This window comes from Archocentrus centrarchus, chromosome 21 (assembly GCF_007364275.1).
Source record: "Archocentrus centrarchus isolate MPI-CPG fArcCen1 chromosome 21, fArcCen1, whole genome shotgun sequence".
Classification (NCBI taxonomy): domain Eukaryota; kingdom Metazoa; phylum Chordata; class Actinopteri; order Cichliformes; family Cichlidae; genus Archocentrus; species Archocentrus centrarchus.
In genome coordinates, this window is record NC_044366.1 from 10,022,313 (window position 1) to 10,040,341 (window position 18,029).

Sequence of the window (18,029 nt, forward strand, 5' to 3'; positions counted from 1 at the left end):
CAGTAACAGTTACAAACCTCTTCTTGTAGATATTTTTATCTGAGACACACTTTTTTTTTTATCTTTGGTACTGTATGATGGAAAAGTCTCTGCTCACTGATTGATCCCCACATTAAAATTTAAACCTAACTCTAAACTTTTCTATAGACATTGCCAGTGGTGCTGTGATATTTCTATACCTATCTAGTAACGGCCTTGGAGATTCTCCAGTATGGTTGTCAAGCTGTCCTGATTTTGTGCTACTCAAAGTCTTCCTTATCCAACTGCATTCACTGGATGAGGGGTCATAAAAAAATGCCTCTTGTGTGTGATTATTCCACCTAGTTCTCTTTGTGTGCTAGCATATCTAGATAAACATGAATTAATCATCATTTTTGCTTTACTCTGGTACTGATAATGGTTGCTGGATGACTTTGACTACCTTAAATGCAGTCAAACACACTACGCCTGTCCTGTCAAGTTCACACACACACCTTCTTATGTAGCCCTGAACAAGTTGGATGAGCTGCAAGTAGCTTCTTTAAGAAGCAGCCTCTTGACTCAGGAATATTCTCAGATTGGCTTTTTTTTTGTTTTAGCTGTGCAGCAAAGCTGGTGTTTAATGCACCTTTTTGAGCCTTGTGCTGCACTGCTGCTTTTATAAAACTGGTTTTATTGAATAGGCCTCTGGATTAAGACTTATCCCATGCACCATATTGTGAACTGTGTGTCTGATGCAATTGAGGGGATTATAAGGTCTTAGCAGTTTGTAGTTTACCTCATTGGAGTATAATATTGTTTAGAAAGTTTTATAAAGGCCTAAGCTCTTGTGTAATCCAGAGTTTAATGGGACTGAGCAAACAGGACAGTGGATGCCGTATTGCAACATGCGGGGTGAAGAAATATGTTGTGATGTCTGAGTGCTCATGTTGCAGCAGTTTGGGCAGAATAATTGGCTCAACACTCTAGAATTCTTACATACAAAAAAGGAAAAGAAAATGATCAAAATATAGGGTATATGCTACAAAGACTGCTGGCTGGTTTTGCTTGGGTAGGTTTGCAAACCATCCTGTCTGCCTGCCTCTTAATAACTCTTTCTTCCTCTGAAAATCTGGCACATTTCAAAGGCTCAATGACTTTAATGAGCCACAGTGTTGTGCCTGTTGGTGTCTGGAATGAAACTCAGGATAATGTGCCCATCTGAGTGCCACTTTGTGTTTCCCACTGTTACGGTAATGTAACTAGTATGGGTGTATCTTTTCACATACAGAGGGTAGCTCTTACCTTTTTTTAAAAATTTCTTTCTCCTGCAATCATCACTCCTTTAGATCATAAGGTAACCTAAAAATTATCTAAAAAAAATAAAAAAACATTTTGTGTGTGCGAGTCTGTTTCTTTGTGTGTGCATGCTGCGGTACCAGCTTCCTCATGAAAATACAACAATCTACAGTATAGAAGAGGAACAAAAGAAAACCAGAGCAGCCACTTTCCTTCAGTTGTCTGTTTCCCCACTCCTGTCCAGCTTCAGGGATGCGGAAGCCTGTCAAGGAGAGCCTGTTTGGAAAAGCGGAGGGAAAAGATGAATTGACATAAGAGGTCATTTGCTTTGCTCATATTTGGCCCCTTAGCTTTGAAGATGAAGTGGCATGAAAGGCGGTAGAACATCAGTAGGTAACTGGGTTTCTCTGAGGTCCAGGGACAGTTTCTTTCATGGCTTCCATCACTAGCTGAGGAAATGCCCCTTCTGTCAGCAGCGCTCTGCTTTTCAGTAGTAATCAATTCAGCTTTAAAGGCATAGGAGACATCCTCTTAGAGACTTTGGCAAAGTGAGCATGTCTCTGCCCAACCTCAAGCCCAGGATGTGCTTATTGATGCCTTACTATTTCATGTAAATAATGTAGCTGGAATGCTTAGCTTTTATATAGTATATTTTTTATGGTGCACAGTCCAGTTGGCTGTGTAATAAGACTGATTATTCTGGGCTATATTGCCAAAAGCATTCACTCATCTGCTTTCACACACATATGAACTTGAGTGGCATCCCATTCTTAATCCATAAGGTTTAATATGATGTCAGCTCACCCTTTGCAGCTATAACACTTTCAACTCTTCAGGGAAGGCTTTCCACAAGGTTTAGGAGTGTGTTCCTGGAAATATTTGACCATTCTTCCAGAAGAAGGTCAGACACCGATGTTGGCTGTTTTTGCTCTAATTCATCCCAGCGATGTTCTATCGGGTTGAGGTCAGGATTCTGTGCAGGCCAGAAAAGTTCTTTCACATCAAACTCACTCTTCCATGCCTTTATGGGCATTGCTTTGTGCACTGGTGCGCAGCCATGGCCATCAGGAAGAAGGAGCATATGAAGAGAAAGAAATACTAGGGTCTGAAGGAACGGCTTGAGCAGACAAGTAAGTTAGAGTCCAAAGTGGTCCCAGTGTAATAGAAGAGTGGCTACAGATTACAGGCACAACATCAGCGGCCTCAGTCTAGAAGATTGCAGTCCTAGGAACAGCTAAGATACTGCCCAGATCCCACAAACTCCCAGGCCTCTGTTAGAGAACCTGAGATTGAGGAGGAACACACACATACCAAAATAAAAAGATTATAAATTTACCACAAAAAGTAAGGAAATTTGTGTTTAGTAGATTATTTCTTTGTTGTAACAATGCTTGGCAATAAAAACTGTTCGAAAGTCTATTTATCCCTACATGATGCCACATATTTCAGGAACATGCATTTGTGGGTTGAGCAGCGAGTTTTGTGTGTGCGTGTGTGTGTGTGTGTGTGTAAATATACATTGAAGGAGCACTTTTTAATCAGAGTATAGCATCAATCATTTAAACTTCTGGGATATTGATCTGGCTAGTTAAGGAGCAGAGGGATTGTTAATCAGTTTCAGCTGCTTTGCTGTTGCTGAAATTAAGAACAGGTGCACCAATCAGCACCAATCAGACAACCCTCAAATCAGGAACGGTGTTACTGACATTTTTCCTTCCTCTTCTTTTTCAACTGTTTTTCAAGTTTAATTTGGCTAGGGTCAGTGTCAGTAGCATGAGGCGATACCTGGACCCTACAGAGGTTGCACAGGTAGTCTAACTCCTCCAGGATGGCATATCAATACGTGCCATTGCCAGAAGGCTTGCCTTGTCTCCTAGCACAGTCTCAAGTGCATGGAGGAGATCCCAGGAGACAGGGCCGTAGAAGGTCCTTAACCAACCAGCAGGACCAGTATCTGCTCTTTTCTGTAAGGAGAAATGGGATGAGCACTGCCAGAGCCCTAGAAAAAGGCCACTGGTGTGAATGTCTCTGACCAAACAATCAAAAATAAACTTCATAAGGGTGGCCTGCAGGCCTGGCATCCTCTAGTGGTCCCTTTTTCTCACTGCCCTGGAACCCGAATGGCATTTACCATAGAATACCAGAATTGACAGGCCCACCGCTGGCACCCTGTGCTTCTCACACAGAGATGAGATGAGAGATAAGTGCAGGTTCACCCTGAGCAGAGGGTGAAAGGGTCTAGATAAGCTGTGGAGAATGTTAGGCTGCCTGTAACATCATTCAGCATGACCAGTTTGGTGGTGGGTCAGTGATGGTCTAGGGAGGCATATCCATGGAGGGACGCACAGACCTCTACAGGCTAGGCAACAGCACCCTGACTGTTATTATATGTCCTTGGCCTCATTGTCAGACCTACCTAAAAATGGAGTAGCCTGCCACGTTATTTTTTTTCACTTTTATTATTGGGGATGTGGCGTCTTGTCATTGGTAATACATTACCCAGTCCATATCAGTATAGATATCCAGGGTGACTTTTTTTTTCATAGATATAGATCTATAGAGACAGACAGACATAGAGAGAGTGAGTGTGTTTTTTTTCCCTGATTTTAATATGTATTTGTTTGATGATGGTTAAAAAAGCTCATTTAACCACCAATAATACTGGCTTTGACAAAAATTGTGTTCGTATAATGAAGTTAACAGTTTTGATAACAGTTAACAGTTTTATTGGAGCTGTTCCACTGTTTAAGAGGAAAAAGAAAATCCACCTCAATCTTATTTATTATTTTTCTTTAAAGTTTTGATGGCTTTCATGTGTAATTTAAAAAATATCCCTCTTTAAAAATTAAGAAAAGGACTTTGAATATTTCAAAAGGGACCTTGATTTAAATTGTATGATTTCAGATATATTGCATCAGTGGGAATACAAGAAGCAGAATGGATGAGATGTTTGACCTTTTCAGATTTGTCCCTGGGTGGTGAATTTGCTGGAGGGTGCCGGGGCAGGGAGCAGCAGTGCGTTGAATTATCACTCCCACTGTTGAAACGCTCCAGACCCGATCCCCCCACTTGCTTCACTCCCACCACTAATGGGTTAGGAACACACTGGGAAAATGATGGAGACAGAGTGAGCAAGTAGGAGGGGGAGTTAGAGCCTGTCTGATTGTCTGTGGGTTAAGCTTAGAAACAAATTGCGGTTTTTGCTCTGCGTTGAGGGGAAGTAGCGGCAGGTCATATTGTGGTGTCAAATCTTTAGCAAAAGCTTGTGTCATTCTACAGTATGATCGAGCTGAGTCTGTGACAGCTACCGGCAGGAAACATGTCAACACTTTGATAGATGCTTGCTATATTGAAAGGCAATGATGACTTTTTAGTTGACTGGGCTTTCACTGAACTCCCCCTGTTCTACCGTCAAATAAAAGCACAACACCGAGAAGGCAGAAAGATAAGAACAAACTCGCCAAGTTGCTTTCTAATAGTTTGCCAAGTCACGAAGGACATCATGTCTTTGTTAGAGCAGAGTAGCTGTCAAAATCACAATGCCCAGGCAGTGCCTTTTTATTTTTTCCTTTAAAAAAAAAAATGTGTGGCCTCCTGTTCTGATAAAGAACTGTGGTTTGCAAAAGATATGGCACTGGCTAAAGGACAGCCCGCTATTGATTGTCAGCATTTTAAAATATGCATGAATATAGAGCTGTAGCCTCTTGAACATTTTTAACTTTATATCTGTTACACTTGACTTCATGCATTGATGATGATCATTCTGCTTACAACAATGCCTCTTCACAGAACCAAGAGAAGTCACTTCCTCTCCACTCACACTTCTGTTCAAGTGTACATCCAGCACATGTTTTCTGCCAAAACATGTGCTAAAACATGTGTTGACACAGTACCATCACCTCATGCTGCATCTTTTTTCTGTCTCTTTCTCCACCCCTCTCCTCATGCCATCCAGAAACCATCTTGTGTGACGTAGGGGAATTTCACTGTCACGACCATGAAACCTGCATCCCCGAGGACTGGCTTTGTGATGGTGAGCCCGACTGCCCCGATGAATCAGATGAAACTGATCACGTTTGTAAGTCGCCCATTCCATCCATTTCTTACTGATGCAGAACTGCCATAATGTCTTATTTAATACTAAGTCTCATCTTTGCAGAATACAGACTCATACTAACATCCAAGACATAACATTAATTATATTCTACAAAATATCAATAATCAAATATTCTCCCTCTAGGTTTAAAAAGTGTGGTTTTCCTCTGTCATGGAGAATAGCTTCTTTGGTCATGAAACTCAAAAAATATAGTTAAAATATGTAAAACAAAAATATAATTTAAATATGAGTATTCTTGACATCTTTTGACTGGTACGATATGCAACTGATATAAATTGAAGTTGGCCACAGCTGCTTTTCTCTGTGCCGATCAACTACATGCACTGTATCTATCAACCCATGCGTGGATAAAGGATTATTAATAAAAATTCTGCACAAAATATCCTGTTGCACCTGCATTTTTGTGCCTTTTGGGATCTCCTCTGGATTCTGTGATTTCCTACCACGGTTAACAGTCTTGCAGGCTGTAGGTGATCTGGCAGCACTAAATGCAGGTGTGAGTGTGAGTTTTGCTTCTCTGTGTTAGCCTGTGATAAACTGGTGACATGTCCAAGGTTTACCTTAATTCTCAGCCAATATATAATGTCACAGGTACCAGCTTCTCTTGGCACTGAACAATGTAGCAGTGAGATAACTTCTGTGGGAACAATAAGTTTTAAAACGAACATGATGCATCACCTGAAATGGTCTCCCCCCCCTCCCCTTTAAATTCAGCTAAATAGTACATGTAGAAAATCCTTCATCTTGCAGATAAGTATGTAAGTCCTTTGTTTAATGTGGTGATTACTCGAGTATTCAGTGCTGTCTCTAGTATGTTATGATTAAATGACTGAATAATATTTTTCCTGTTTACAGGGATAACAGTCTAATCAGCTTATCGAGCACATGCAAATGCAATATTATATTATACTAAGAAGAATCTGCGTTTTACCCCTCGACCTGAAAAAGTCTGATGGGATGTTGTTGCTACCTTGCCGGCTGGGCGGCGTGGACACCCAACTTTGTGAGTCCGATAACTCGAGAAAGATGTGACCTAGGATTTTCAAATTGATACCATAATTTACCTCAACTTCGAGGTCAAGGTCAGAGGTCAAATTTTCTGAAAATCATGTGAATGTGATAATTCACAAAGGACACTTTGGAATTTGACAATCTTGATGCAATTCATGCATTTTTAAAAAAATTAATATTATTTTGCAGTTTTTCAATGGTGCAGCTATACCAGCACCACCGTTTCATTCTTTTGACAAAGTAGCATTTTCATAATGATAATAACCATTCTGCTGTCAGACTGCTGTAACTGTATGGATTTTCAGGCCAGTGCGCAGGCAGGGAATACTTTTGTCTATTTATGTTTTACATTGATAAGCATCTGTGGCTGTGAGACACAAAAATCACTGCATGGTCATTTAAGCTGACATGATAATACAAACAAGAATGTAATTGTACTTAAGGAATATTAAATATTTTATAATTGCTTATTTGATGTTTCCATTTCATTTCTATTTAAGTCTTTGAATTTTTACTGCCAGGAGGCTGATGGGGTAGCACTGGTAAGTGCTAGTATTTTTTGTTTTCATCCTATCCTGTAAACCTTAATTTATCTTTCACATCTGAATTGGTTTTATGTGTATGTACTCTTGGGTGTTATTATTTACCCTCTTCTGTGACATATATTGCCTTTAATAAAGAAACAGAGCAGCAATTTCACATTATTATGACAGCAATGAGCCTTTGTAAATCACGATGACACTGTCACTGTAACGCAGAGTATCGCAGCCGAAACAGGTAGCAAAACCAAATTATTAACATTCAGCCCAGGTTTCTCATCAGTGTGAGTTATTGGGTATAATTAGGACTTTATAGTTTTGGCAATGACATCTGTGCATAAATTGTCCACAGTGCACAACAATTATTTATACCCTAGCCTGCAAGAGGTCACATATCATGTTGGCTTCTTGTGGCTGGCTGTGCTTGTTGCAGAAAAAGATGAAGGGCCTGACTACTTATGTCTAAATTAAATAATTACACTTACCAGATGTTCAAAGCTGTATGCATGCTCTCTAATACACAGTATGCGTGCAACTGAGATGTCTATTGAGGAAATTCTCCAGTCTCTGTGGTTGCTGAGATAAACACAGCCCTGTGACATTAGACATCCGATCAGAAAGTATAGAAGGGACCTTGTAATATGGATTGTTTTTCTCAAGATATAAAAAGCAAAAGTAGATTGCATTAAATTTACTGTTGCATGTTTTCCCCTTGGAATCTTTATTGATAAAGTGGATTTCTGTGCTTTTTTGTTTGTTTGTTTTTTTTGGCTACATATATAAGTCAACCTTTAATATCTTACACTTGGCTTACACAGATTGTGTAAGCCAGCATAATTCCCAAAAACATTTGTGTAGGAAAGTGTGAAGGTTTCATTGCTGAAAACATCCCCCTTACAGAAATTATAAACTAATGTTCAATTACATCATCCATCCATCCATCCATCCATTTTCTTCCACTTAACAAATTCAGGGCCGTGGGGAGGTCTGGAGCCTATCCCAGTTGTCATAAGGCGAGAGGCAGGGTACACCCTGGACAAATCACCAGTCTTTTGCAAGGCTGTTCAATTCCCTCACCACATTTATTAGTTCTTTTCATTCTGTTACTTCTCTCATGATTTCAAAGAAGCTTTTCTTGTTGATGATGGCCTGTGAGTGCCAGTGAGCCATGCATGGTTAGGCTGTACATTAAGTGCAGTTGTCTGGAAAATGACTAGGACTGAATGTATATATGTGCCTCAAGGGAATGAAAATCACAGCAGAGCTGAAGGAGTTGGTGATGAACAAGTGGGTAAATGAGGCTCAGATAGGATACCTCTCCTTCATTAGTAAACAAGAGACTGTAATCATACTTTTATCATGATTCAATGCAAAATAGGAGTGAACAAGTTGGCAAACAAATCAGAACAAATATTTTACATCAACAAAATTGAACAAACTGCCAAAAATGTCAGTTTTCCAATTGCTACTAAGAGTGTTAGGAGACGCAGGGGTAGTCCTAATGTTTGAAAATTAGGACTGCACTCACCACTCCCCGAACATCATAGAATATGGCATTACTAAATATCTGCTTCATCCTTTTAATACGTGTGAGTGGCAGCTTAAGCAAAACAGGACAAAACTTTAAAAATGTTTTACATTACAATAGATTTTAAACTGAAAAAACTACTGAGAACTATTACACTTGAGTTCATTAATTTTACTTCATGTAAAATTGGCACACTGGGTCCCTGCTGGATTTTCCCAGCACATTTTGATAACCTCTCTGATTGGGTTCTCCACCACCTGTTATCCTTCCTCGCCCTGTGTGAGACATGTTTTAAATATGACAGATATACCACAGTTTCCACACTGTGGCCGTGGGCCAAGGCATATAATCTCAAAAAGGCAATCAATTATCTTTTCCAATTCACATTGGCACATTTTGTTTGCTTTACCTTGCAGAAATAAGACCTTGCATATTCATCTAAGGAATTTTGCATGGCTCATTACTGTGGATTATCCATTGATAGAATTCGGATTAGATCAGCTTTGGCCTACAAACAAAAGACAGGATTGGAAAGTATTCTGCCTTCTGAAATGACAGCAAGGACTGTGATAACCTGGGAAAAGAAGCTGGATAATATAGGATGATGTTTACTAAGTTGTAATAATAGAAATTTGACAAATTGTGTAGATTTTTTTTGTTGTTGTTGTTTTGAGGAATTTATTATCTTAAGACACATGCTAAATAATATATTACTATCCTGTCATCGAATTATACAAAAACATTTAGCGCTATTGATGGCCTCTTTCCTTCATGCTCTGGCTCACTGACAGAGATGTAATCACAGCAACTTCAGAGTCTTTGGGGAGAAGGAAAAGAGAAGGTGGCCTTGGATTGCAATACCTAGAGACTAGAAGGAGGCACCAGCTTATCCTATCAGCCCCAGGTCTCACAGGATTGAACACATGATGACAGTTATTCAGGGAACTGTGAAAACAGCCTGCCTTCAGGAATGGCTGAAGAATACTGAGCAAAAAGGCATTTCTCCAATTGTGTAGCGGTTGAAACAAATGTTTTTGGTGCAATAATGGGTCAAGCTATTGCTCTGAGGGCAGCGTAGCATCTTGGGTGGGGAAAGGTAAAGTGACAAGATTTAATATCTGCCTGCAGTAGAATAATCATATTCTTTTTTAAAAGGAAGTCTAAATGTCAAGACGGTCTCAGGACACACACGCATCTGCTGTTAGCTGGCATAGTGATAAAGTGGGACAGTCATAATTCACTTTTCTTTTATGTATTTTATAAATACTTTGAGTGCTTATGGCTGTCATCGTGCAGCTCTGTCTCTCTCTCTCTCTCGCTCTCTGTATTCATGGTACATGCTTGCACGCAGTGTCTTAGAACTTAAATCCTTCATGAATCCTTCAGGAAAGGATTTCATGGACTTTTGGCTAGTCTTAGTAGTGCTGCCATGAGGAGCTTTGTGAATCTGGTGGACATGCAGACCAGTGAATCCTGTGATAGAATAGTCACTCCCAGAGGAAAAGACAATAAAAGGGGTCAGTGGCTGACTTCAAAAACATGGTCACAGAATCTGTGTTTCACGGCTGCAGCTTGGCTCGACCCAGTCACACCAGTGTTGATCTCAGTGTTCTCAAGGCACAGGGGAGAGAACTGTTCAAAGACAGCTCTCTCAAGGGTTCCTCCACTTATTCCCCTTTAACAACAGGAAGGACATGTCTTACCAAGCCTTCCTCTGAAGCTTTCAGATTCTGTATACTGAGTTAATCAGCACAGACCCTACACAACCCTACAGAGAGCTTAAAAACGCAAAGCGTGATTTTAAAAAAGAAAAAAAAAAGGATAAAACAGAATCTCTTCCATGATCTGATACTTGTTTTTTTGTAGTTATATTACTAAGTATAATTTTGGCATCCCATTTCCATACAACTCATGCCACTAATTTAGAAAATAATTTGGAAATAATTCCACTCCAGCATCTTTGACATTCTTATTTATCTATGTCTGGAAGTTGTGTTTGCAGGACAGGTGTAAAATTGGTAGAGACATTAACCAGTTCTTGTTTTTCTGTTCTAATATACAATATTCCTAGGCCTACTGCCAATAATAATTTGTCTTGACATTTGACATCTTGTGTCAAATGTCCATCTTTAGCAGAATTTCAACTTTGCTCTACTTCTTGCTAGTAACAGAGCACATCACTTAACCATCCAAATAGGCAAAACATTTTTTTTTTCTAAATACGTTGTTAGTGCGGGCCAAAACCAGGCTAAAAACTGAGTTTAATTTTTCTTCCAATTCTCAATGGAGTTCTCCATTTTCCATTTTCACTTTATAAAATATTTTAACTCCTTATCCATGTGTGGCCTCTTTTATATATATTTTTTTCCCTTCTGAGTATAACATGTCACATATTTTCAGTAGGTGACTGCAGAGAGTTTTGTAACTCAGACATATTTTACTGCAGAGCCATGTTATGGCATAATATGGTGCATAATATGGTTTGCAAGACCTTTCCTGTTGCTCCAAAACCTGCATATGTTGTTCAGCATTAGCAATAGCTTTTTCACAGATCATTCACAGACCTGCAAATGTCCTGTTTGCTAATGCCTGTTCGTGCCATAATGGCTTTTGAACTGTGCATTACAACAGTCTTAACAATCTGGATGTGCACTAATTTGATTATAATCTGGTGTCATTATTTCCACAAAGAACAGTTTCCCCTTGCTTCAGTCTTAAATCATTGCAGAAGAGGCTGTGACGCACACACACACACACGCACACACACACACACACACACACACACACACACACACACACACACACACACACACACACACACATACACACACACACACATACTTTACTAGTCAAAAGTTTGGACAAAGTTTGGGGAGCGTGTGGCTGAGTTGCTGTCGTTCCCAGTTGCTTCCACTTTGTCGTAATACCACTAACAGTTGACTGTGGAACATTTAATTTTAAATTTCATGATTGGACTTGTTGCACAGGTGGCATCCTATCACGGAACCACGCTGGAATTCACTGAGCTCCTGAGAGCGACCAATGCTTTCACAACTGTTTGTAGAAGCAGTCTGCATGCCTAGGTGTGTGGTTTTATACACCTGTGGCCATGGAAGCGATTGGAACACCTGAATTTAATGATTTGGATGGATGAGTGAATACTTTTGGCGATATAATGTATAACCTTAGATGTGCAGTCTGTCTGTGATGGAGCTACAGACACTATTTTAATGCATTTTGGGCTGCCTATTAACAACCTACATATTTTTTTTTTTTTTTTTTAATCTGGCAAGTCCCATATTGAAATAAATGTATCACAAATGTGTGTGGTTCCCATGAGAATTGGCGCCAGTAGGTTGGAGGTTTAGGGGGTAATGTAGCGTAGCACCTTGTTATTGAGCTGAAGGACTCGGCCTTTTGCATTATGTAACGTTTATTTTCCTTCCTCTTCATGTCTAGAGTTATAAGACTTCTGATGACTCATCAGAAAAAGGAAAAAAGAAAAAATCAAACCTCCATACACCTTCATTTTAAATGTAGCTGATTATGTGCTGGATACTTGCAATGTCTGTGAGCTCACTGAATCTGTGTAATTCTGCTCTCACCTTGCTGTCTTACTTTTAAGACCACAGATTATTAGAAAACTCATTAGTATGTTTTCAACACACCCTTTCAAAAAAAAAAAAAAACAACAGGACTGTATGAGTGCAACAAGAGTCAATTGGACATGTTTGGCTCTTCAGTTCAGTGCCCATCACCTGGATTTAATTTCATATATAATTCACCGTCCTTTGCTATCAGCATATTTAATGTGCTACACATATATCTTGTTGGCAGACACAGCAATTTGGCTTTGTTTGTTGTAGCAGGAGGCATGAAGCTTTGAAATAAGACTTTTAATTTACTATTTCTCTCCCTCTCTACATTTGGAGCAGAACTTATGTACACTTCCTCAGGCTTGTGCCATCTGTTTTACCAGTAGTCTCAGTAGGCAGGAAACAGACACAACAAATATTGTGTGCGCCTGTTCACTTGGAAATAGTCATTCCCGCGAAGCCACGATATGCTTTTAAAAGTCTCTGTGATTAAAAATGGCTTTTCTGTCAAAATGAAATAGTTGTATAAAGGCAAAGTCATCTTCTTTGCCCTTAATATATAATTTGCTCATATTCAGTTCTGTGCTTGCTGCATTGCCCTGCCTTCTGCCGTTTAACACATTTCCATATGCTTGAGCATTTGTCTTAAGCAAAACCATTAGTGCGAAAATTTTGTTGCCTGGTGACAATCTTGTACCCACACTATGTCTGTTCCTTGTCAGAAGTGATGCACTGGGAGGAGCACGTTGCTTCTCACAACCTTCTTCTCAACAGCTAAGCTACACAGACACATTTTCCCTTTTGTATTCCCTCCTAGTACAAGTGTTGTAAAGGACAGCATCCCAGCTTGTCACCTGAAAAAATAAAAACGAGGAAAAAAGAGCATATTTCATAAACTTGACATGCTTGCTGTCATGGAACCACTGTGACATTTAAGTGCTAAAATCTACATTATCTCCCTGCTGCAGCAGAGAACAAAGCATTACTGTGATATGAGCTTAAACTCAAAGTAAACACAGTGGCACATACCTACCATGACAGCCAATCAGAATTATATCCCTGACATTATGCTGAGTGTAGTTAATCTCACAGTTAAGCAGCGGCCAGGCTTTTTTCTAAATCAGTATGAATCAGGAACAATAACCTTTATTTATTAACTGTGTATAATGGGTAGTCTAATAACCCTGAATTGGATAAGCGGAAGAAGATGGATGGATGGATGGCTGGATGGATGAATAGTCTAATAGTGAAATGAATGAGATAAACCCTTCTCCCATAGCCTATAAACAAAGTTGCAGTTCAGTGATTATTTCAGGGAAGCGGGGTTAGTGCCAGAGGATAGTTAGAGAAAAATACATGTCCTCCGAATAGCCATGTGTATTATACTTTAACCACGGTCCTCATTAAAGCCACCTCTTAGGCAAAAAATAACTTATTTACAAGCTTATGATCAATTGACTTACCCTGTGGGCCAGCACACCAATTTGGAACCTGGAACTTATTAAATTGCGTGATATATATATGTATATATATATATATGTATATATATATATATATATATATGTATATATATATATATGTATATATATGTATATATATATATATGTATATATATATATATATATATATACCGTATTTTTCGGACTATATGTCGCTCCGGAGTATAGGTCGCACCAGCCAAAAAATGCATAATAAAGAAGAAAAAAACATATATAGGTCGCACTGGACTATAAGTCGCACTTTTTGGGCGGGGGGGGGGGGTTCATGGTTGATAGAATCCGAGACCCAGAGCAGAAATTTCATCTTGAACGGCAATTTAAAATAATAATGGATTAAAGAACAGGACGAACACGGTTACGCCTACGTTATGCTAACGTAACACATTCAGCTACATGACGCACAATGAACACGTGTTCGGTATGTTAACGTAACATTAAGTTATTGAGATAACCATAGCATAAAGAACATACTAACAAGTTAACCAAACCATCAATCCATTGAATTCTTCATCCTCGGTGTCACTTCTAAACAATTCCGTACACTCCGTAGACGAAGCGCCGCTTCCTCTTCTGTGTCGCGTTAGTCAGACTCGTCGTCAGCTGCAGTTCCAATTATTCCAGCCTTTCTGAATCCCAACAGGATGGTTTGTCACTGAAGCCCATGTTTTCTTGATCCATCCAATGACTTCCAGGAAAGTTGGGTGGCGCATTCTCCCAGTTGCCGTTAAGCTGTGCTCTCCGTCCATCATCCACTGCGCCCACAGGTTACGCAAGACTGCCTTAAAGCTGCAGTTCACGGAGATGTCAAGTGGCTGGAGTATTTTGGTTCATGTGTTATAAATGTCACATATACGTCGCTCCGGAGTATAGGTCGCACCCCCAGCCAAACTATGAAAAAAAGTGCGACTTATACTCCGGAAAATACGGTATATATACATATATATATGCGCAAAGGTCAAGGCTTTTCACTAAATTTATCTGCATCTACTGGGTGTACTGATAGTGATAGACTGAACTGATAGTGGTAGAATTCCACTGCTTTTCTGATTGGGCGCTTCCATCTGCAGCTTAAGATTTGCATTTAGGCACAATACTTGTGCATGGGGCTGTTCATACTAATGGACCTGACAGAGAATAAACACTTTTTGCTGGGCCCCAGCAGAGAAATAAAGTTGGTAACATAGTGGAGTGTTAAAAAGACAAAAGACATTTGCCTCAGGAGTTGGTACTAAGTAATCATATTGCCTTCTTATTTAAATTTTCTGTACAGGCTGTTTTTTAAAGTGTATGCCAGCATGTTTGTTATAATAAACTTATACAGATCCATTTTCAGCCTTAAGGTTTCAAGATTGGGCTTAGTTAAAAGAAACGAATGACATGCCACATAAGATGAAAGACGAATGACCCATCTATTGTGTTTCTTCTGAAGACAATCTCTTTAAGGAACAGCTTCACGTTTTTTTTCCAAAAACAGTACTGACATGACCATCTGTACACTGAAAGGTTTATTGGTTGCTGTTGTTATTCCTCCCTAAAGCAATTTCAGTATAAGTGAAATCCACACTTCCCATTTTGTGCAAAAGCAGCTTTCAGTTCAGCAGAAGGGTAATGTGAGGCCTTGGCAGTTATACAGCTGTAGATTCATACAAATCATGTGTTTTTTCAGTAATAAAGCCAGGACAAAGGAATAGTAACACACATACACACAATATGATCATTTTTTCTTGTATTGTGCTGTATAGCCACACATTTGTTTAAGATATCCTGTGTTATGTTTCTTGCCTTTTTTAAATTCTGAAATGTTTTATTAAGATAATTTTTTGAAAATGAGACCAGTGAACAAAAAACACATATAAGATGAGATTTAACTGTTTTGAGTTAAATCGCAGTTTAACTCAAAATAGTCGTCACATATGCAAACACAAATGAAAACACAGAAATATAAGATCTGAGTGCTTTATAATCTGTCCACTTCGATCAGTGTTAAAGCTCACTTCAATAGTATGTACGGAAACCAGTCTTCCCAATTTGAGAAGAACTTTGTCAGTCTATCCCGTGGTCTAGTGTCGTGGTTATGAGCTCCAGGATGTTAAATGACTTTTTAGCATTGACAGCAAAGCCTTATAAATGAAGACGCTTGTATACTGATGTTTGAGATGCCCATGACAGTTCAACCTTTTCATAACTTAACTCACAGAAGAGAGTGTGATAGCTTTCATCTGTGTTATGTTCTGTGGCCTGAAATTCCTCCTGAAATTAATCAAAATGTGCTCTTGAAGACAGCTTACAGTGATTTAGTGGTAACAGTGTGAACATATACAGGAGATATAATCCAGTGATTGATGCATATACTGTGTGTATATTTTTGTTTTAGATTTTTTTTTTTTCGTTTCACATTCACAAACACAGCTCGTTTCTCAGCTTTGTTTGTGTATGTGAAAAGCGAAAAATTTGCATTTGCTATTTTGTTCTTAATATCACATAATGAAAAGAATTGAAATATTTAATACAATTTCCATCCATATCTTAATTAATAATACTGTTTGTTTTGTTCAAGATACATAAATATGCTGAAACACCAGTAGTTACAGCATCAAATATTCTGCATGGATTGAAGATCTGCAAAAGACAGTGAATTCAGCATGCTGCCATTATTATAACCTGTTCATTTCAGGCAAGCTATAAAAAACTGTGTATTTATTTCTTTAATGAAAGAATTTCCACTAAATACAACACAGGGAATGATTTTTAATGGGATCATTATTCTCAATGAAGGCTGGTTTTAGCCTCTGCAAGTGCAATCTATTGTATGTTTTAATAATGCTATGCTAAATATGGATTATTTACATTACAACATTAACATATCCATAGTAGTTGGTCACAAAAGCATCTCTGTTTAACTTATTATTAGTTTACTTATTTCCAGTTATTAAAATAAAATAATCAACTTGAAATGTTTAGGTTTTCATTCTTTCTCTTTTTTTTTTTTGAAGTGCTGTTTTATTATTTTGTTCTGTGAGTGCTTATTTCTCTCAAGAGACTGATGTATTGATTCTTTGCTTTACAGTATAGGGCTGTCATGGATGCCAACACCTGCCTTTATTCCACTGTGCAGTGGAATGAAACTGGGAATTATTTCTGGGAATAGATTTGATGGAATACTCAGTATAATTTGCAGGAAATAATAAGTCATTGCACACAGGAAATGAGTCGGAGGGGCTCCGTGCACATTATTATTTTGCTCTCACTGACTGCACCCAGTGCATGTTGCAAGTAGCAAATAATAGGGATTTTCATTTGGTTGATTTTGACCTGAACAATATATTATTCAGTGGAAAAGCACTTGATTTTGAATGTCAATGCAACAAAGGTGAGACAAGATTTAAGGTTTTGACACCAGGATAAATACTTTAACAGGTATTTCAATTTATTTATTTTAATTTGATGTGTTGATTATTGTACTTAATCTATGAAGGCAAACAAAAAGGCATCAAATATAGTGCATCTCTGTCTTCAGCAGACCTAATCATACACTTATGACATGTTGCTATATCATACCAATACCATTTTGTCTACACTAACATGTGCAGCTATGTTTTTCATTCATGTGGTCTGTACTGTATGTAGATCAGGGCCTGGTCTAGACAACCAGAGGGTCTAATCAGGTCCACTGGATGGCTTTGCAAATTGAGAGCATCAATTTCGGACTTTTCATTGTATTTTTTTTTTTTTTTTGCACCAGGAAACTTTGTGTTGCATGGTTAAGAACATCATAACGATGATTTTGATCTGACAAAAGCATTATTAGAAAGGACTGAGGAAGTCAGTATAATTTATAAATTGCCAGGCACCAAAGGTATTGATATATTTATTTTAATCTATCAAATGTCAAACATTTAATTATCCTGTAATGCAGGAAGTTTGTTTATTTCATTGCCTGTGTAGGACCACAGTTCTTGAAGACTCTGACTAGTGGAAAATGATGCCTCTTTGTCAGGGGTCAGACAAATACAGGAAAAAAGAGCTCTTTTGGCTGAATACAGCATTTCAAATGCCAAGAATGTAAAGGTCACACAGGAAAATCATTCTTCTAAATAGCCCTTTCTGTAATGACCACTGGGCCTTTTATAAGGAAAACATACTGGTGAGTGCCGTATTTTAGCTTAGTTTGAATGTGGCTCTGATGGCAGTAAACTCTGCTCGTGTTTATCCCATTGCACGTAATCAGCTTGCATTTTTGTAGTTCACTTTGTTGCCAGGGAACTGTTGAAGTCTCAGCGACATACTTTGGATGACGCACTTAGTTTGTGACAAGTAGTGCCAGCACATATTCATAAATCATTCAAGGATTGTCTTCCTTTGAGATCTGGGTACAAACAATGTAAGCTGAGATTTTGGAGAAATGGTTCATCAACAGCATTATTACATGATTTAACTATATCATTCTTTTCGTTCATTTAAGTAAGGCCACAGCCTCACAGA

The 18,029-nt window shown here is 38.6% G+C and overlaps 1 protein-coding gene across 1 annotated transcript in view; it reads left to right on the top strand.

Annotated features, from left to right (window-relative positions):
- Positions 1-18,029, top strand: part of lrp1bb (low density lipoprotein receptor-related protein 1Bb) — a 283,944-nt gene that overhangs the window by 75,342 nt on the left and 190,573 nt on the right. The window contains 1 exon segment of the mRNA XM_030757634.1: positions 5,213-5,335. Coding sequence (XP_030613494.1) covers positions 5,213-5,335 — 123 coding nt within the window.